Consider the following 21,701-nt stretch of genomic DNA (forward strand, 5'->3'; position numbering starts at 1 on the left):
GAGGCGTTTTTTTCCCCGCGAGCGGAAAAACTGTCTCACGTGATAAAGAAGGGACATGCCCTATCTTCAGTCGTTTACGCCCCTGACCTCCCATTGACATCAATGGGAGGCAGAGAAAGCGTATTTCATGGCGTTTTATGCCCGCGGCGCTCAATGGCCGCGGGCGAAAAACGCAGTGAAAAGCGCCGCGAAAATCGGCGTGCAGGCAGAGGAAAATCTGCCTCAAAATTCCAAATTGAATTTTGAGGCAGATTTTCCTCCTGCAAAAAACTCTGTGTGAACCCAGCCTAAAAGGCGGGTAGTGTTATAAACTTTCGGGCAAACAACTTTAAGTCGTCACTAATAGTTGTACTAATCATAACTGCAGTTGATGAAGCACATGCATTACAAAATGTAACACCAGATGGCAGCAAAGTCCATATATAAAAAAAAGTATTTTTACAGTAGGGAATCACATTTTTTTTAAAACTAGTAACATTACATTACCAATTATCTATAGCCTTTTAATTTGCATAGAACAAGTAATCATTATCATTAAAATATAATTTTACATCTAATGCAGTGTAGTAATGTAGTGGATGAGCCAGGTGAATTTTAGGAGATGACACGTATTATTTTTAGGCAGTATGTCAATTTGACATGGTAAAACATTCTGTACCACCTGGTTAAATACATATGTTTTAACTGTTTTCTAGTTTCCCATCCATGGTGAGACCCCTATCAAATAGCTTAACTCTGGAGGGGTCTTCAATTTCAGATGGGGTTGTCTGAATCAGACAGTAGCTTTAGTTATATTACTATGTGATGTTGACTTTCACAATGCTCCAAGAATGATATTTTTGAGCCATAGATATCTCACCCAGACCAGATCACATCTGAACTAGGTTGTGTTGTATGTCCATTAGCTGTTATAAATAGGATACATAATAACAATGTACCTATAATAAAGAATATCCACTTACATGAATTGCAGAGTACAATCTGTATGCAAAATATGATGGCTTGTCTCGAACGCAGGACACTGAAAAATACCCAAAAATTTACGGTAATTTATTCGTTATATTTTATAATCAACACTAGATTTCTTTAGGCATCTGTAAAAAAATGACAATTCAACTACTACTACTACTACTCATGGCTATCTATATATCTATCTATATATATATGGATATATATAGTATATCTATACATCTATATATATATATATCCACATATATATATATTTATATATATATATATATATATATATATATATATATATGTATATATATATATATATATATATATACTGTAATCCACTCATTAACGTATAGCTTCAGTATGCCTTCTAAACCCTGGCACAAAAGTAAAAGGTTCATAGCAACCAGCACTATTGTATCTTAAAGGGACACTCAAGTGGATTGGTCACGTTAGGCAAAATCATTCAATTAATATCAGTTATTAAATTTGAGTAGTAATCATGCTGGCACCTAATAGCAATATTACAGGGGTTGACATAGCAACAAATTCTACATTGACATTGGTCTACCACTTTCTAGTAAGGACCATGAGGGGATGTGGTAGTCTAAAATGTTCTCCGTAGACTCCCCAGAGTCCAGTGTATGAAGATGTGCAGATGGCTTCCGACTACTCCACATCAGGGAAGAGAGCAAGGGTTCAAGAAGACCCTGTGCTTTTATTAGGTAAAAAATATTTTTTTTCTATCTCCAACCACTGGGCTGAAGTAAACTATAGGGTCTTCCGTCCTATGTATATATGTCCATACCTGCTAGGTGATAGAGCAGTGATGTGGAAGTGTTGCTCTGTTCCCTATTCAGGTACTAACATTAGAGAGGAACAACTTGCATGTATGAATTGTGTTATTTGAAGTCTACAATGTACCTTAGGTGTCACCTTTGTGAAGAAACAGATGGAATAGAATTTTTACACTAATATCTTTCAATATAGACAACAACTGACCCAACAAATATAATATATAGAAACAGAAGCGGGAACTCTTATGTACGATGACATTTCATAGTAATTCATTCCGCCTCAAGCAACAAGCAAAATAACAAAGAGTATTATCCCAAGAGGAAATTGCATTTATATAAATGAATCTTCTCTGTATAGACACAGGGCATTAGTCGTAGTGTAGTGTGAAAGCTTTAGCACACTGTATAAATTAAACCATTTTCACATTTCAAGTGCTTGCTTTTATGTTATATCATTTATACTTTTTTTTTTTTTTACTATTTACTATTTGTACTATTTTTAAATACTGGCCATAATATTAAGTTAATCACACTCATCATAGGCTGCTATTATAAATTGGTGGTAAATGTGTATTAAACATATGGAATAAGATGATTTTCTAGCTTTTAACCTATTGCCAAGAGCAGCTGCTGAAAGTATCCATCGTAGCATTCTTCAATGGTTCCGGCTATGTCCTGTCCAGAAATATTTTGAAATTCCTGAAAAACTTTAAAAAGATAAACTGTTTTAATATTTTGCATTCAATTAAAAAAATTGTGTTTAATTTTATATAGCATCTGCAATATACATCAGTTAATATGTTAACACCAACACAAGGGGGCAGTTGACACATATTTTACACTTAAATTCCTAGGATTATGACTTTTAAGATTAGTCTCCATCCACACATACTTATGTAATAAAACAGATAATAACTAAATATTTTAGATATCCATGAAGAATCCAACAATAGTATCTATATAAAAAGCGGAGTAAGTTTATCAATACATTGCATTAGTTGTACTGATCCCACACACAGCTTATATTAAAGATCAGAGGTGCAATTCTAGAGGCTTCAGAGCAGTGGCGTAACTAGGAAAGACTGGGCCCCCCAGGTGCCACACGCAGCCTCCCTTATAGATAGTGCCCCCTGTAGATTGTATCATACAGCCCCACTGTAGACAGTGCTATACAGCCCCCCTGTAGACAGTGTCACACTCAACTTGTAGATAGCGCGCCCCACCTGCCCCCTGTAGATATTGCCATAAAGCACCCCTGTAGATAGTGCCATACAGCTCCCCCTGTATATAGTGGCACACAGCTCCTCTCCCCTGTACATAGTGCCACACAGCCCCCCCCTTAGTATAGTGTCACAGCCCCCAGTAGATAGTGCCACACACAGAGCCCTGTAGATTGCGCCACACACAGCCCCCTGTAGATTGCGCCACAGCCCTCCCCCTTGTAAATTATGCTATACAGCCCCCTAGTAGATAGTGCTGTACTGCCCACTTAGTAGTGCCACACAGCCCCTTGTATATAGTGCCACACAGCTCCCCCATGTGTATAGTGCCACACAGCCCCCCTGTATAGTGCTAAACAGCCCCCCTTGTATATAGTGCCACATAGCCCCTCTTGTATGTAGTACTACACAGCCCTCCCCTTATATATAGTGCCACACAGCCCCCTGTAGATAGTGCCACAAACAGACCCCTGTAGATAGTGCCACAAACAGACCCCTGTAGATAGTGCCACACACAGACCCCTGTAGATAGTGCCACACACAGACCCCTGTAGTCTGCGCCACACAGCCCTCCCCCTTGTAAATAGTGCCATACAGCCCCCTAGTAGATAGTGCCATACTTCCCCCTAAGTAGTGCTCCACAGCTCCCCCCTTGTATATAGTGCCACACAGCCCCCCTTGTGTATAGTTCTACACAGCCCCCCTTGTATATAGTGCCACCCTGCTCCCCCTTGTATATAGTGCCACACAGTCCCCCTTGTCAGCGGCATAACTACCGCGGTAGCAGCCGTAGCAACTGCTACGGGGCCCGCGGCTTGAGGGGGTCCGTGCCGCTAGCCAACACGCCCCTCATATGTCCGGTGGCGCCGCTAACAGCCGTTATGGCTGCTACAGCTGTAGAAACACTACTACGGGGCCCGCACCATCGACCCTCTAACAATTATGGGCAGAGCGACACGGGCGACACCTCATGCCCGGGGGCGTTGCTAGCACCGGAGGGTGCCCCGAAGCTAGCGACAACCACCCCCTCTTGCAGTAATTGTACCTGTGCCTATAGCACTCAGGTACAAATACATGCATTAGCGCTGAATGGCCGGGCATGTTCCGTGCCCGACCATTCAGCGCCTTACAATGACACTGATTGGCGGGGCAAAATGACTTGCCTTGCCAATCAGTGCCTTCCAACGACACTAGCCGCTTCCGTGCTTGAAAAAGGCACTGATTCACGGGGCAAGTCATTCTGCCCTGCCAATCAGGGCCTTTGAACGGCTCGTCGTTCAGCTCCAGCAGACCTGCTCAGAAGAGAGCAGACCTGCATTGCCACCGGACGGCGCGGGAACAGGATCTTTTGATCTTCATGGGGGGGTCTATATGTGGAGATGTGGGGCACTATCTACAGTGGGGGGGTCTATATATGTGTGGATATGGGGCACTATATACAGGGGGGTCTATATGTGGGCATGTGGGGCACTATCTACAGGGCGGTCTATATGTGGGGCACTATATACAGGGGGGTCTATATGTGGGGCACTATATACAGGGGGGTCTACATGTGGGGATGTGGGCCACTATATCCAGGGGGTCTATATGTGAGGCACTATCTACGGGGATCTATATGTGGGGCACTATATACAGGGGGGTCTACATGTGGGGATGTGGGACACTAGCTACAGGGGGGTCTATATATGGGGATGTGGGGCACTATATACAGGGGAAGCTGTATGTGGGACACAATATACAGGGGTGGGCTATATGTAGAGCACTATCTATAGGGGAGCTATTTGTACTGCACTATCTATAGGGGTGGGCTATATGTGGGACACTATATACAGGGGTAAGTTACCTGTGGGGCACTAGCTACAGAGGGGCTATATGTAGGGCGCTGTCTACAGGGGTGGGCTATATGTGGGACACTATATACAGGGGGAGCTATATGTAAGGTACTATTTACAGAGGTGGGCTATATGTGGAGCACTATCTATAGGGAGAGCTATTTGTAGGGCACTATCTACAGCTGTGGGCTATATGTGGGGTTGGCTACCTGTAGGGTACTATCTACAGGGGGCTACATGAAGGGGACTGTCTACAGGGGTGGGCTATATGTGAGCCACTATCTACAGAGGTGGGCTATATGTGGAGCACTATCTACAGGGGAAGCTATATGTAGGGCAGCACGGTGGCTCAGTGGTTAGCACTATTGCCTTGCAGCTCTGGAGTCCATATGTGGGCACTATCTACAGAGGGCTGTATGTGGTGCTCTATCTACAGGGGCTTCTATGTAGGGCACTATCTACAGAGGCTCTATGGGGTCACTATCTACAGGGGGCTATGGGGGCACTAGCTACAGGGGGCACGGTGTGTGTGTGTGTGTGTTTGTGACAGTGTATGGTACTATTATAATCAGGGACACAGTGTATGGCGCTATTATAATTAGAGGTGCAGTGTATGGCGCTATTATATTTAGGGGAGTTGAGTTTAAAAGTTAGAAGACTTAGACATCTGAGCAGCAAACTGCAAAAATGGGATGTGGCCGGGAGAAGTCATCATAGAGGTCTGGACCGGATGGAGAAGAAAAGAGAAAAAGAACTACAATCTGAGATGTCACCGGTGAGTCACTTAATGTAAATGTTTATTCTGCCTCTAATCAGTACAGAAGTCACTGTATGATCTGCAGCAAGATCATGGGTGGTATGTTTATGATATGAATTTTGTGAAACATGATCTCCAGCATATCCATACAATTGTTCGGGCCATGCTGGACGCTGTAGTTTTATGCCGTACAGACCAATACTGCAGGGGTTGCACTAATTTGAGCTGTATTTGTTCTGGTGCTGTATATATGTACTGAGATTCGTTCTGGTGCTGTATATATATGTACTGAGCTTTGTTCTGGTGTTGTATATGTGTACTGAGCTTTGTTATAGTGCTGCATTTATGTACTGAGCTTGGTTCTGAGGCTGTATTTATGTACTGAGCTTGCTTCTGGTGCTGTATATATGTATTGAGCTTGTTTCTGGTTCTGTATTTATGTCTATATGTGGGGCACTATATACAGGGGGTCTATATGTGGGGATATGAGCCACTATATACAGGGGGGTCTATATGTGAGGCATGAGCTCATCTCGCCTCATGGACAGTGCGACCCTATAATATTAATTTCTATCTATGTCCAGAGTACGCAGATACAAGTGAATGGGGCTGTCGCTAGAGGGGGCCTGTGCTGCTCAGGCCATAAATGTTAGGGGCCGGGCTGTGCGGGCCCCGTAGTGACATCGCTACCACTGTAGAAGCCATAACGGCTGCTAGCGGTGCCATCGGCAATGGGGGAGCCGTGTCGGCGGGCGGCACGAGCCCCTTAGTGGCCGCTACGGCTGCTACAGCGGTAGCTACGCCACTGCTTCAGAGCTATCATATCCCAACATCCAAGGGCATTGCTAGAGTCTTAAAAGATATGGGGCACTCGTCTTAGTAATGGACGCTGTCAATCAGCCAGCGGCCGTTACTAAGGCGGTAGTAATAAAGTTTAAAAGAAAATACAAAGACATAGAAAAAATATTACTACTATGTGGTAGGCTTAGATACAGGGCCCATGTGTGATGCTGTCTGTTAACCCCTTTATCTAAGCCTACTACAAGGTAAGCTTAGATACAGGGCACCAGCAGACAGTAGCGTTACACTTACCCTCCTCTTCGGCTCCGGGTGCAGCGGATGTCCTGACACCATCCAGCGTCGTGACGTCATGCGCGGCGCACAGCATCGTGATGTCATGACGTGAGAAGACATCATGACGTCCGCTGCACTTGGGAAGGAGGAGGATAAGTATAGTGTCACTACTATAGTAACAGGGGCCTGTGTATTTTATTACATAGGCCCCAGTTACTAAAGTAACTTTTTATAGACGCACTGAATGTAACAGTCAGCCGGGGATCCGGGGCATCGGTGCTAGCGACGCCCCTGCCAACATCTCTGATGTATTATTATCTGCACAAAGCTTGCAATGGGGATTTGCAATGTTGAGTCCCAATGCTAAATCTTTAACAGGGCCCCCAACCTTCACGTATCATTCATAGTGCTAGTCTCCACACAATGGGCAGAGGGAACCTTTTGGGCCACATTATGCTTCAGGGTCTGGGTGTGACTGCAACCTCTGAACCCACTATAGTTACACTCTGGTGAAAAGTGGCATAATGTGGATTAAAAAAAAAAAAGGTTGCAAGTGAAATGTTTCATATTTATATAATTTTTGTGTTGTTTTATATTTTGTTCTGTAAAATGTACAAAGCATTTGAAATACAGTAGATGCCACAAAGAGAAGCGGTACAACTTGTGGTAACTGCGCCAAATTTATCTTTGCCTTTACCATTTTTTTAGGTCCATTCCTTAACAACATAATATGGAACGTAATAAGAAATGTAAGGTGTCAAACTACCAAGCTTATCAAATGTTTCCGATAACAACCAATAAGATAAGTAATGTAATGTATTTTACACAAGTTACAAAGGTTACTTTATTTCTATGTCGATTATATCCACAGTATACAATATATAAACTGTTAAATGGTCACTAACTTTCAGACAGACACACACACACACACACACACACACACACACACACACACTTTTGATGCAGTTTTTGTCTCCGTTTTTTGAGCCAAGGCCAGAAATTGATCTAAAAGGAAGGAAAGGTATAAAGAAAAGACAGATGCATCTCCTTTCATATGTTCCATTCCTGTATTTGGCTGAAAGAACTGAGCCAAAAACTTCATCAAAAACTGCATCGAAACTGTGTGTGATCCTGGCCTAAAGATGTTTCATACCTCTCAAGTATTCTCAGAGAGACTGTCCTCAAATATCACTATTTTGGCACAAATCTATAAAATGTATATACATCTATATTTGCATTATTAAAATCACTATATTGCTGCAGAAAGTTTTCGTCTTATTTCCATTTGCATATTAGCACCCACGTTTTAAATTTTTTCATTAATATTTGATATTTTGTGCTTTTTAGTTTGAATATACAACCAATGTTCCAAAATGTAATGCATAATAGTAATTTGGAAAATTATAGGCTGCTGAAGAACAAGAACATTTATGGAAAAATGGAAAATGAATAGCGGATACATCGCTAGTACTAGACCGAGTATACTGACACTGGTCTAGGTAAAACAATCTCTGATCTTTTTGGCAGGGGTGGGACACGCTCGATGCATTGGTTTCAGAATGTGCCCCAGCAGCCTTGGTCCCTGAAGTGCGTCAGATAGATATCTGTCAGATGGAAAATCATCTAGTGTTCTTATTTACATAGGAAAACACAGATTTGTGAAGCATTTCAAGGCAGAACATTGTTTTTTATTTTTAAATCCATAAATTGTGCCCCGCTTCAATTGCGCCCTAGGTGACCACCTTCTATGCCTACCCCTTGTCCTGCCCCTGCCTCTTCGTGCCAGGTATGCTACAGTTGTGTAAGGTCATCTGCTCAGTGTGCCTGTGCAGGGCAGACATAAGACTGGATTCCAACACCCCATTTTTATCCATTTTTTGTGCCATTTTTAATTGTAGATAGTAAAATCGATTGCAAAATAGTATTTGTTAATAAACGCTTATTCTATCTAGACAATGTGTAACAAGAAATCATTACCCATCCATAATTGCTGATAGCCTTTATTACATAAGATCATTTGCATCATATCTTTGTGCTCCCCTGTTCTTCTTTGACATGCTTCCCACAGAGCCTAGAACGCAACAGGAGACATTATTAACTCCACCTTTTATTAAAGGGGTTTTTTCATTGTATAAGGTGACCGAAAATACACGTTGGACTATCAGGAGTTACAGTATATACCTAAAATTGCAGTGAAAATGTTCTTCTAGAGGGATGTTCCTATCAAAGAAGAGGGCCAATATGATATAGTGAAAGACCTCCACAACTGGTCTATATTTTTCAGTGACAGATTTCTATTCTCTTATATCTTATGTATATTGGCCTCTTCTTTGATAGGAACACCCCTCTAGAAAACAATTTTGGGAGATTTCACAGTATAAGAAGAGTGGATTCACACACAGCATTTTTAGTGGCAGTTTTCAACATTTTTTAGCAAAAAACAATAATGCCGCCAAATGTTAGCTTGAAATATAAAACATCCTGTAAACAGGGAATTTTTTTCTTTATTTTAACTTTTTATGGGTCAGTGGCATTTTTCAAACATTGCCGCAAGCCTGGCTTTGGTATTTTTTGACATTATTTAGTGGCATTTTTGTAGACCACCATAGTTTTTTCCTGTTTATTAGGCCTTATTCACACGACCGTGTCCGTTTTGCTCGCGCAAAAAATGCTGCATTTTGCACGCGCAAAAGTTCAGTGTGACATGTGTATATGGTGCGTGGCTGCGTGATTTTCATGCAGCCGGCATCATTATGACACTCCCTTTTTATGTGACGACACAGTAAAGAAGGAGGGGATTTTATGTTTCCCTTCTCTTCTTTACCAGCTGTAGCGCGAATCACGCGCGTCACCCGGAAGTGCTTCCGAGTGCCGTGCGCGATTCGCACGCACCCAGTGACTTCGATGGGTGCGTGCTGCGCGAAACACGGGCAAGTATAGGACATGTCGTGAGTTTTATGCAGCGCACATACGCTGCGTGAAAATCACTGACAGTCTGAACGTCCCCATTCACTAACATAGGTCCGTGCGACGTGCGTGAAAATCATGCGCGTATCACGGACCTATAACACTGTGAATAAAACCTAAAAGCGCAAGTGTCAATGTATGTTGCATTTTTTAGGAATTTTTTGGTGGTGTGCTTTCAGAAAAAAAGCACGTATTGCAAACAGGAATCTTTGCATCACATGATCTTTGAAACACTTAATGTGCAATGTTAAAAATCCCATGAAAGAAAAACCGCAGGTAGTAAAACACACTATTTTTAAAAAAACACCACCAAAAATCACCATAAAAAATGCATGTACCATTTTATTAAAAAACTAAAAAAAGTCACACAAAGCATGTGTGAAGAAGACTAAGGGAATAAAAAAATTGGGTGTAGAATAAAGAGGTGTACTTTTGGGGAGGTTTAGCTGTGTATGTCTCCTTGTGAGGCATTTTCATGTTGAAATTTATTTTCCTTCAGATCCGCCATTTCCTAGAGGATCCCAGTGTGTAACTTCTTGAGACACAGTCCATGGACAGGTTTACCATAATAATAATAATCTTTGTTTATATAGCGCCAACATATTCCGCAGCACTTCACAATTTATGTGAATGCATAGCTCCCCTGCACACTACTATTCTCAGCATCACATTACACGTGTGTCCTGGCATCATATAGGCAAGTAATAACACAAAAAAGCTATCTCGAAATCTGCAGGCACTTCTGTGTATGGGTGCGGGAGTCACTTTAATGTATAAACATGTGCAGATCTAGGTTGAGGCAGTTTGCCATTAGGGAGGTTGCCCTCACCTGTAGGGTGCAGTCACACACGGCAGATTTTGTTGCAGAAATTTTCTGTGACTGAAAATCAGTTCCATTTATCTAAATAGAATTTACCGAAATCCATGCACCTACTGCAGAAACAACCCCATTCAGATGAATGGAACTGATTTTCAGTCTCCAAAATTTCTGCAACAAAATCTGCCACATGTGACTGCACCCTTAGGTGAAATACATGTTGGGCTATCAGGAGTAATACTAATGATTGTAAGGGTATGTTCACACGCAGTGTTTTCAGACGTAATTCTGGCGTTTTATGCCTCGAATTATGCCTGAAAAGACGGCTCCATTACGCCTACAGACATCGGCCCATTGCTTTCAATGGGATTTACGATGTTCTGGTCCCACGAGCCTTTATTTTACGCGTCGCTGTCCAAATATGATGCGTAAAATGATGGCTCGTCAAAAGAAGTGCATAACACTTCTTGGGACGTTTTTGGAGTCGCTTTTCATTGACTCCATTGGCTCCAAAAACGGACGTAAAATATGCAGCGAAAAACGCGAGTTGTTTAAAAAACGTCTGAAATCCAGGAGCTGTTTTCACCTGAAAACAGCTCCGTAATTTCAGACGTATTTTGCTAAGCCGTGTGAACATACCCTAATGGCTAGAAAACCTTGTTAAATTGGGCATCTAGTCAGCAAATGTCATTTTTAGCAGGTTTACAGTATACTTCAATTGTGTTATTTTTCCACTTATATTTTAGTTGGAAACCATTAACAAATGTTTGTCAAATACGTAATTAGGAATATTTAAAAGAAATCTTGAAATTATAAAATACTGGATGAGAAAATCAGGTATCCAGTAAGTAGCGCTTCACATACCACAGCGTCTTGAGATGCCATTCCAGGATCTGCATATCCTTCCTCTCTTACTCCCTGTAATGTAGAGATAAAATAAATCTACAAACATGGCTTTAATAGACGCTATAAACATTTTTAATGGATTCTATGTCATCAAAATACGCAAGCACCCATAGTGAGATATGGTAAATCTGTGGAGGCGTGGTCATGATCAGGATGAGATGGACGGATTGGAGTCAGTATGAGCATGTGATTGGTGAGTGACACAAGAGGGTGCCCATTTTATATGTAACTGATGAGACCAGACCCATTATATTAATTGGGTGTGACAGTATGTTGCTGGATAATTTTTAAAGCAATAGGACACTGGAAGACATCTCCACAATGATTTAGTCCTTAGCTAGCATTAGTTAGAAGGAGATGTCCCAGCATGTGCTAACCAACACCAAATGAGGTCAGTTTAGTGGGATATGAGGATCCGGGGAGGAATTAGGATCTGGGACTGAATACAATCATCGCACCACTGTTACTGTTTTTAGCACTGTAACACTTTACTGCTAAATGTAACATTAGTGCTATGATTGTATTTGCACAAAAGGAATAATTTATTTCAGAACTTTATACAGAAATAGCCTAAACTAATACTAACACTATACACATATTTTTCCTCTAGATGTTCGTATAATTGTAATTTATTAAATATGCCCGATTGAACATGCTTTGTGCGGTCTATGGTGCTTTTCTCTTGAACAGCAAACCATGTGGTCAAGCAAGGAATTGCACTTAAGGTTTTACAGGGGATTTTAAGCCCTATGCATTTTAAATCTTGTATGCAAAGCTAATAAAAATGGGATTCACATGAAACCTAATTTTCTCAGGGAACTAACCATATGTTCTAAAATGTTACTGTCCAACAGCAGGCAGACACGTCGGGATTAAGCTTTACTAACAAGCACTGACATCACTGAAAGTTTTGCCCTGACCAGTCTTTCATGTGGCGCTTATTAGTTGCATTTGATCATAGGCAACAACTTTCCTGAACAAACTATAAGAATCCTAAAGTGTTACAATTTAATCCAGACTTCATCATCTCACTGCTGCCTAGCTAAGAAAACATTTAATGAGGGATATTTTCCTGAAATGCCCTTAGTAAATGCCACTATTAAATATTTTTATATTATTTTAGAATTATTATTATGATCTCTTTATGATTTAAACGATTTACATTGTATTTTAATATTTAATCGTTTTTTGTTTTTTTATTGTTCCAGTTTATCTATCAACAATAGAATACAGTATACAGTACCTGGGCTACGTTTATTAAAGCATCTCTAAAATGCCCTGAGGTTTCAGAATAAATGTCTTGATCCAGATTGTTGCCATATTCTATAAGGGAAACAAATGTTTGCATATTATTTAAAATTTCATGCATGTGTTCTGTGAAAACATCCATTCCGTGTAAGACAAATGTTTAATCAAGCATCTGAAGTGCTGATTACGTCATCAGAAATGTTTCTATGAAGAACAGTTGCAGACAGATATTTAAGAAATATCTAAGGGTATGTTCACACGCAGTGGTTTCAGACGTAATTCGGGCATTTTATGCCTCTAATTACGCCTGAAAAACGCCCCTAATACGTCTACAAACATCTGCCCATTGCTTTCAATGGAAATTACGATGTTCTGTTCCCACGAGTCTTTATCTTACGCGTCGCTGTCAAAATACGGCGCGTAAAATGACGGCTCGTCAAAAGAACTGCAGGACTATTCTTGGGACGTTTTTTAAGGCGTTTTTCATTGACTCCATTGAAAAACAGCTCCAAAAACGCTGTAAAAAACGCAGCGAACAACACGAGTTGTTAAAATGTGAACATACCCTAAGGGCATAGCCAGACGTGGCGGAATTGCTCTGGAATTCCGCTGCGGACAGTCCGCTGTGAAAATCCGCAGCGTACACGTTTCTCCATTACTTTCCACAGCTTTTTAGTTAGGTTCATGCACACGTTGCAGAAAACTCCGCTGCAGACCATAGGCTGCGGTGCGGAATTTGGTGTCCGCAGCATACACTGGCTGTTGCGAATGTGTAGCGGACTTGTTGTGGACTCATTGCGGAATTTCTCCATTAACTTCAATGGAGATTCGAAATTCCGCAATGACATCCGCAGATGTTAAGTGTGTTGTGTAGTGTATTGGTTTGACGAACATGACATTTCTTCATTCTGGCTGGACCTATGTATTTCTAGGTCTACTGAGGCCCCATGCACAAATAACGTAAAAACGCCCCTAATCACGGGCCGTTATTATGGCACGGGCAGGCCCATAGAAGTCAATGGGGCTCCCGTAATTACGGGTGACTACGTGTGTGCACCCGTAATTACAGGAGCGTTGCTAGGCGACGTCAGGAGATAGTCACTATCCAGGGTGCTGAAAGAGTTAAACAATCGGCAGTAACTGTTTCAACACCCTGGACAGTGACTTCCGATCACAATATAGATCAACCTGTAAAAAAAAAAAAGAAGTTCCTACTTACCGAGAACTCCCTGCTTCTTCCTCCAGTCCGGCCTCCCGGGATGACGTTTCAGTCCATGTGACGGCTGCAGCCACTCACAGGCCAATCACAGGCTGCAGCGGTCACATGGAATGCCGCGTCATCCAGGGAGGTCGGGCTGGATGTCGAAAGAGGGACGTGTCACCAAGACAATGGCCGGGTAAGTATGAATTTAATTTACTTTTACTAGGGAAAGGGCTGTCCCTTCTCTCTATCCTGCACTGATTGAGAAAAGGGAAGCACTCTTCACCTGAATACGCAACGGCTAATCCGCATCAATTTAATGCCCATTTTAGGCAAAGCCGCAACAGAATCTGCAACACAGATTATGTGCGGCATTGATGCGGACAGTGACGTCTGGTCATACCCTAAGACTCATAAAATTGTACCGAATGCAACAAAAAGCAGACACCCACGGTAGGATTAGCCTGACACTTGAGTGTTTGGACATTTACAAAGCCTTGGTTGGAGGCTGAATGATCATGCTTTTAGAGGTTTACATTTACAGTGAATGTATATCTTTGTTTAACTGCATGGAGGCCGTTGCAAAGGCAAAGTAAAAATAAGCATCAAAGCAGCAGAAATGTACAAACACAGACTATGTGTTTTATAAGAAGCAGCAACAAAATAAACTGCATCATTGTTTAGTAAAGATAGCCTGTTTCAAATTACCCATATTTGTTTTTCTTTTATTTCGTTGGCGGACCTTGTAGTGTTGTTTTGTCTGACTTATACTTCTTTACGTTTTATATAAATCATTTAGTAAAACAGTGCCCTACATCTACTGATGCATGTATATAAAAAATGTTTAGGTATAATATATTTCCATTTTCTGTACTTCTGTATTTGAATCCCTAACTTCTTATACAGCGAACACAGGAAAACTGACTGAGAAAACAAGGGACCAACCTAGGCAAACCTGCAGGCAGATCAGATTAATTGTGGCTGGTGATGGAGAAAGGAGATGGATGGGCTGTTGCAATCTCATGGCCTACTGTGTCTTCATTGACAGAATCAATCTTGTACTTCGCTGATGCACAGGAGAGCATCTGCAGTGAATTTAATTTCCCTTCAATAAATTAAGTCGACTCCGCTATTGATTCCATCGGAAAACCGGAAACCTTCCGGAATGGTGACGAACGGAAACCATTAGCGATGTTTCCGTCACCATTGATATCAATGGTGACTGAAACGGAAGCTATGCTTTCACTTTCCGTTGCGGGGTTCACCCGACGGAAACCTCCGACGGAACCCCGGAACGGAAAGCGAACGGTGATGTGAACAGGCCCTTAGTTGCATCAGCATCAGTTTTTTTTGTCCCAAGTGATTACAACTGATGCAAAAACTGATGAAAAAATGTATCAGTTGCCATCAGGCTTTTTCATGATTTTTACTACAAAACCATCAGTTGTCATTAGTTGTCATCAGTTTTTGTCATCCGTTTTTAACATGTTTTTACCACAATGGTCCAACAAAAAAGTGCCAATTTTATCAGTGGTGCATAGCTTTTGATAGGTTGGATACATGATAGATTAGATACTTGTTGTGTATCATGTCAGGGCTCTCCTTCTCTGCTACGGCCTCAGCGCTACACTGAAGTCTGACACACACATTGTAATGTCACGTGTGTCATATTCAGTGCAGCGCCAAGGCCGGCGCTGAGAGAGAGCCCAGAAGGCAGCTGCTGTCCACTGACCACACCTCAGATCTTCGAAGCAGCCTTGTGAGCCTGCTAAGACGCCAAACACTAGCCCTAACTTCAGGGAGTAGCTCATTTTTGGCGCCTTTACAGCTACCCCATCCTACCCCGCATCTCCTACCCACCCTACACCACACAGGGATTGCTCTTGTTTCTAATCACACAACAGGGTTCGGGTGTTGGCCGTTGAAAACGGACGTCTAGGTCCATTTTTGACGGCCGTTTTGCATCTGATTTGTATCCATTCCGTGTCTGTGTTTTCCATTTTTGACACATTTTTTAAAACAGATGAGTTTCATGCATAGATAATGAAAAGATGCCCACTGTACATAATGCTGCAGTGCCCTCTGTATATAGTGCAACACCACACCCCCTGTAGATAATGCCACAGCTCCCTCTGTAGATAGTACCACACTGCTCTCTGTATATAGTGCCACACCCCCACACCCCGTAGATAATGCCGCAGTGCCCTCTGTATATAATGCCACAGTACCCCCTGTAGATAATGTCACACAGCCCCCTGTAGATAGCGCCACACAGCGCCCACTATAGATGGCACCACACAACGCCCCCTGTAGATTGTGCCACACAGCGCCCCCCTGTAGATAGAGCCACTCCCACTGTATATAGCGCTACCCCCTTTCCCTCTAGATAGTGCCACACACCCTCCTGTAGATAATGCCACAGAGCCCTCTGTATATAATACCACAGTACCCCCTATAGATAGTTACAAAGCCCCCTGTAGATAGCGCCACACAGCGTCCACTGTAGATGGCACCACACAGTGCCCCCTGTAGATTGTGTTACACAGTGCCCACTGTAGATAGCACCACCCCCACTGTATAAAGCACTACCCCATTCCTTGTAGATAGTGCCACACCCCCCCCCCCGTAGATAATGCCGCAGTGCCTTCTGTATATCATGCCATGGTACCCCCTGTAGATTTGTCACACAGCCCCCCTGTAGATAGCGCCCACTGTAGATGGCGCCACACAGCGTCCCCTGTAGATTGTGCCACATAGCGCCACCCCCACTGTTTATAGCACATCCCTTCCCCTGTAGATAGCGCCACTGAAGCTCCCTCTATCAGAGGAATCCCGGCCACAGCATTGCCGACGCTGTTGCCGGGGATTCCCTTCAGGAGGAGCCCCTGACCATGTCCATATATGGACAGTGATGTCAGGGGTTTCTTCCTGAACGGAATCCCCGGCCACGACTGATGTTCCCTGTGCTAGGACCGTTTCCATAGAAAGCTATGGGATCTGTTCTAGCATCAGTTTCCCTCTGGCTGTTCTGCAACACGCCGGAGGGAAACTGACAGGGGCAACAGGTATATATGAGCGGCCCCTAAGAGATTTTCAAGCATGTATTCTCATGGACCTCAACTACCACGCACAGTTCAAACTGGAACTATTGCACAATAAAACATCTGTATGTAGTCCTGGTCTAGCAAATTAAGGAATAGGCGACATTCAGTACTATATTCCTTACTACAATATAAATTGTATATGAACAAACACAACAAACCCAACCATAGCTGCAGTCTAAACTTCATAAATTGTGCAAATATAAGTATATTTTCACTGTGAATGCTACAATGTAGACAATGTGAATACACAAAAAGACTCCTATAGCAAGTACGGGGCTAGATGCTTTTAAGGTGAAGCATACTACCTAGGTAACAGGAAAAAGGCAACTCCTATATATATTTATATACACTAGAAGAGAAACAGGAGCATGGGAGCCATAAATAAAAATATATAGCTTTATTACACACATAAATACATATGCAAAAAGTATTAAAAAGGTACAAAACAGGACAGTAGACTGTAGACAATGTGACTGTTATGTCATTAGTTTAGAATATTGTAACTTAAAAAATACTCACGCATTAAATATGCTTCCTTCAACTGAAATATATCTGTACTTGTTCTTGAAGCTAAAATATCAATAAGGCAATTTTCATCTGTGCCGGCACCCTGTCAACAAGTGCATAGTGTAAAAATAAGTAAACAATCTAAATGTTTCATTAGGCCCTTGGGCTGCCATGACAGCCCTCGGCACCCTGCGATCACATTGCGGGGGGGAGAGAGGATGAGCTGTCGGAGGGGGCCACCCCTCCTTACCGCCTCAGATGCTGCGGTCGCGATTGACCACAGCATTTGAGGGGTTAAACGGCCAGGAACAGCACAATCGTTAGTCCATGGTGTTAGCTCTAATACACAGCTGACAAACGCAGCTTATGGAGTGGGCTCAGCACGTGAGTCCGCTTCGTACATCACCCCTGCACCAGGATGTACCATTATGTCCAAGTGCACAAAGGGGTTAAACCGGTTCAGGACCAGGCAATGTTTAGTCATTTTTAACGGCTATAGCTTTTTTTATTTGTTTGGCTGCTGTCGTGATTTTTGCAATGTTTTTTCGTGATCAATGCCGGTTTCTTTTCTTATGATTTTTATACATATAATTTTTGCTTATTTAGCATTTTTAGGCTTACAGTTTTTTTAAAAAAAATGATTTTTTCATTTTAGCAATGTTTTTCTGAAAATAATACAGTTACCCTAAACGTTTTTTTGGTGGGGTATTTTTTGTGTCATTTTTATAATTTATTTTTGTTTGTTTTTTTACTTTTATTTTTGTATTATTATGGCCTGTCCCTCAAAGGTCAAAAAAGACCTTTGGGGGACTTTATTATTTCATTTAATTATTTTGACACTATACTTTTCCACTGTATATGGCACTGCATAGCACCCCGAGTTACAGGGTTAATCAGCCCTGTAATAGTGACTATTGTCACTGATAGGGCTGTGCTGGGTCTAGTTAGACCTAGCAGGAGCCTCTTACTACCAGCATCCCGGCGATCATGTGACCAGTCACATGATCAATAGCTATATTCTATACACAGTACTCATTAAGCGCTGTGTACATGGGTACAGAGAAGACAAAAGTGTTAAAAATCTCTTCTGTCTTCCCTCCAGGTTTATTGGCAGTCACTGACTGCTGGGCACCCAACATTTAAGTGCCCAATAGCTCGAGTAGCAAGCTTAAACCCGCGCTGTATATATATATTTGGTGGTCCTCAACCGGTTAATGTGCCACTATGTCATGATACTTTAAAAACTGAAATATTTGTAAGATGCCTGAGGGTAGTTAAAGTAGCTGGCGCATAGCGCCCTTTGTAAAGTCATTGGAATTTTTAAGCATTCTGCTTGGATAATGTTAATCTATGAGGGGGGAATTTAGTAACCTTTTCATGCCAATTCTATGGCATGGAAAAGTTGCAAAAGTCCAAAAAGTCATAATTACCAACCCCCACCCTTATCCTTCCCCATCAGAAAGTAAAAAACAAAAAAATAGGAATACTTGCCTCTTCTCCTCTCCTGCTCCTTCAGCAGGTCACGGCTCATACAATGTACTGACGACAGGCAGCATCAGGACGTTATATGTGACACAGCACTCAGGACGTTGAAATAAGGTCCTGACACTGCTCTGTGCCCGGACATTGTATAAGCCGCATCCTGCAGAGGGGAGAAGCGAATCAGTGAGAATACATTTTTTTAATTTATGTCCGATGGGAGACTTTATGATAACTACTCTGGCAAGTTCTGTAGCAGATTCGGAGTCCAGTGGTTAAAAGATCAGACAGGAGGGTAATAATAGCAGGAGCAGTCCAGCAACAGTCCAGGTTCGGTGGACAGATAAGTGGCAACAGGCTGTAGCGTGAGGCAGAGAAATGGTCAGGAAACAGTTTTAATTTCAGTACACAGATAAGCAGCAATAGTTTGTAGCGTGAGGCAAAGACGTGGTCAAGAAAGAATCCAAGTTTGATACACAAATAAGAAGCAACAGTTTGTAGAGAGGCAGAAAGGAACTAGACTACAGGCAGGAAATTCAATAGTCTTGTAAACAGGAAGTGCAAGGTCCAGGCTTAAATAGTAAGCCAAAATGTTTAAACCAAACAGGCATTCAATGCAAGGAATCCAAAGAGGCAGGAATCAAGAGAACCTGGACAATAGTTTCAGCAGTGGAGCTATCCAATGTTTCAGATAGCTCAACAAGAAGAGCTATTGCCTGGGGCCAGGAGTAAAGTGTTATTAAAAGTAGTGAAAATGAAAAGTAGAGTAGTTACCTATAGCAATCAATAAAATTCCATCTATTATACAAAGACTTTTTTGAAAATGAAAGCCAAATTCAGATAAAGGAATTGTCCACGATTAGAAAACGTCTCTGCTTGTTTTTCTTTTCCAGAAACAGCGTTGCTCTTGTCCATGGGAAAACTTATACCAGATACAGCCTATGGACAAGAGTGAAACTGTTTTGGAGGGGGAAAAAAAAGACTTTTTTTTAATCCCAGACAACTCTTTTAAATCCCCCTCTTTGTGCTCCAGTTTTAGATCAACATATAAAGCATATAATCATTTTAGTGACTGGTAACGCTAGTATTACCTTCATAGCATGCCAGAGTTCATGTGCATCATAGGCTGGTGGAGAGTACATCAAGCCAACCATAACTTCCTTAAGATGACCATCAAGATTTTCTCTCAAGTCTTCAAGCAAGTTCTTTGAAAAAGATAAGTAAAAGGTTGTAATCTCATGCAAGAGCTGATCTTCCATAAGAATTTTTGCTAAAACAAAACCTGGCCAGGACCGTGAAAATGTCTCCACGCTATGAAGATTGTTTCAATTTTCTACTTGTTTTGCAATCTAAACACTAGTTGGGAAAAGGGCATACATAAAATGATATTTCCCACAATATGAATGCTTTTTCCCACAGAGATAGTGAACGCTATGATCATTTACCATTAACATCAGATATATCTTGAAGAATGAATGATAAGTGTTTAGACTGATGGAGCAGATTCCCAAAATAATTTTGGTCTCATGTGCTGCACGCTATACGGCGGCACACAGGGTCCCCTGAGCTGCATGAACTCCGTGTATTGCTGTATGATGCCCTAGCAGGTGCCCTTTATATGGAACTATTCTCCCTTAGAAGTAATGCACAGAGCATTGCATTATTTTTTTCTGTTGGATGCGTACAGAATCCGACAAGAAAAATCTTTGTCTCCGTATTAAACAGAGGTACAGTAAGGTCCTATGCACCTATATGGGTCATATTAAGGCCATCTGCATGAGGCCTAACTATACAGTAACTAAAATGTATCTACCTATCAATCATCTATCTAATTTATTTATCTACAAAAAAAAAAACAGGAATCGCAGCACTCTAAGAAAGTCCAAACAAATTGGTGGTTTATTCATCCATGTCACAGCTGGGACATGGACGCAGACTTCCTTGGAGTGCTGCGATTCTTTTGTTTTTTGTATATTCTGGATCAAACACTATCACTGCCTGTATGAACGATTAAAAGTTTAATTTTATTATGGTAAATCAAAACACTAAAAACAGGCTGGATAGCCAAACACTAAACAGGCGTAAGCAGAGTGACCAGAGAGGGGGTGCAGAGCAGGTATCACACACATATGTGCACCACAGAAGCCAACGTGTTGCTCCCCCTTCTTATTGATTATTATATAGAATCCTAGTCACACATGCCAGTAAAAGTTGCGTCCCAACGCGTTTCTGCACCCTCAGTTTACAGGGTGCATCATTAGGGGTCACAAATATTATTGTAGTAGAACACCTAATGGCCGGTGAGCACCTTTTGCTTGTTCTGACATTCACTCGGCTCATGCACGACACTAGTCAGTTGGTCGCACACGAGCCGGACGAACGCCGGACATAAATAGCTAATATCCCTTCTACCCAGCGGTGATGCGGCGCCCGGCCAAGCAATCCCAGCCTGCCAACGTCAGGACTGAAGTCCCAGGCAAGGGGCGATTGCAGGGAGGCAGCGATATGCGTCCTTAGTCACCAGGGATCAATAGGCAGCAATACACACTGTGAGAATAACAGTGGCAACAGGATGAGATATTCTGGATCAAGGTCACATTCACTGGCACCCATGGACAATTGTTCTCTTGAAGTTCTGCTTTCCTTTGTGTCTGTCAGTTTGTCTGTCTGTCAATACAAAATATATATTTTTTTCTACAGTCAGCTTTTAAACCTTCTAGTAGCCGAATTATAACATTTCCAAATGATTTCTATGGAGGTAATCTATTCCCCAGGTTTTCTATAGTAAGGGCTATATCACACAGAGAAGATATGCTTTATGATTGCTGTGTGCCC

The 21,701-nt window shown here is 42.0% G+C and overlaps 1 protein-coding gene across 1 annotated transcript in view; it reads right to left on the reverse strand.

The window, feature by feature from the left end:
* The window catches only part of ANXA10 (annexin A10), a 129,829-nt gene that overhangs the window by 35,987 nt on the left and 72,141 nt on the right, over positions 1-21,701 (reverse strand). Inside the window, exons 5-11 of the mRNA XM_075847191.1 lie at positions 19,958-20,071; positions 17,400-17,490; positions 12,571-12,650; positions 11,286-11,339; positions 8,615-8,708; positions 2,366-2,461; positions 963-1,021 (exon numbers count right to left, since the gene is read on the reverse strand). Coding sequence (XP_075703306.1) covers positions 963-1,021; positions 2,366-2,461; positions 8,615-8,708; positions 11,286-11,339; positions 12,571-12,650; positions 17,400-17,490; positions 19,958-20,071 — 588 coding nt within the window. The remainder of the gene's footprint in view (positions 1-962; positions 1,022-2,365; positions 2,462-8,614; positions 8,709-11,285; positions 11,340-12,570; positions 12,651-17,399; positions 17,491-19,957; positions 20,072-21,701) is intronic.

This window comes from Rhinoderma darwinii, chromosome 1 (genome assembly GCF_050947455.1).
Source record: "Rhinoderma darwinii isolate aRhiDar2 chromosome 1, aRhiDar2.hap1, whole genome shotgun sequence".
Lineage (NCBI taxonomy): Eukaryota > Metazoa > Chordata > Amphibia > Anura > Rhinodermatidae > Rhinoderma > Rhinoderma darwinii.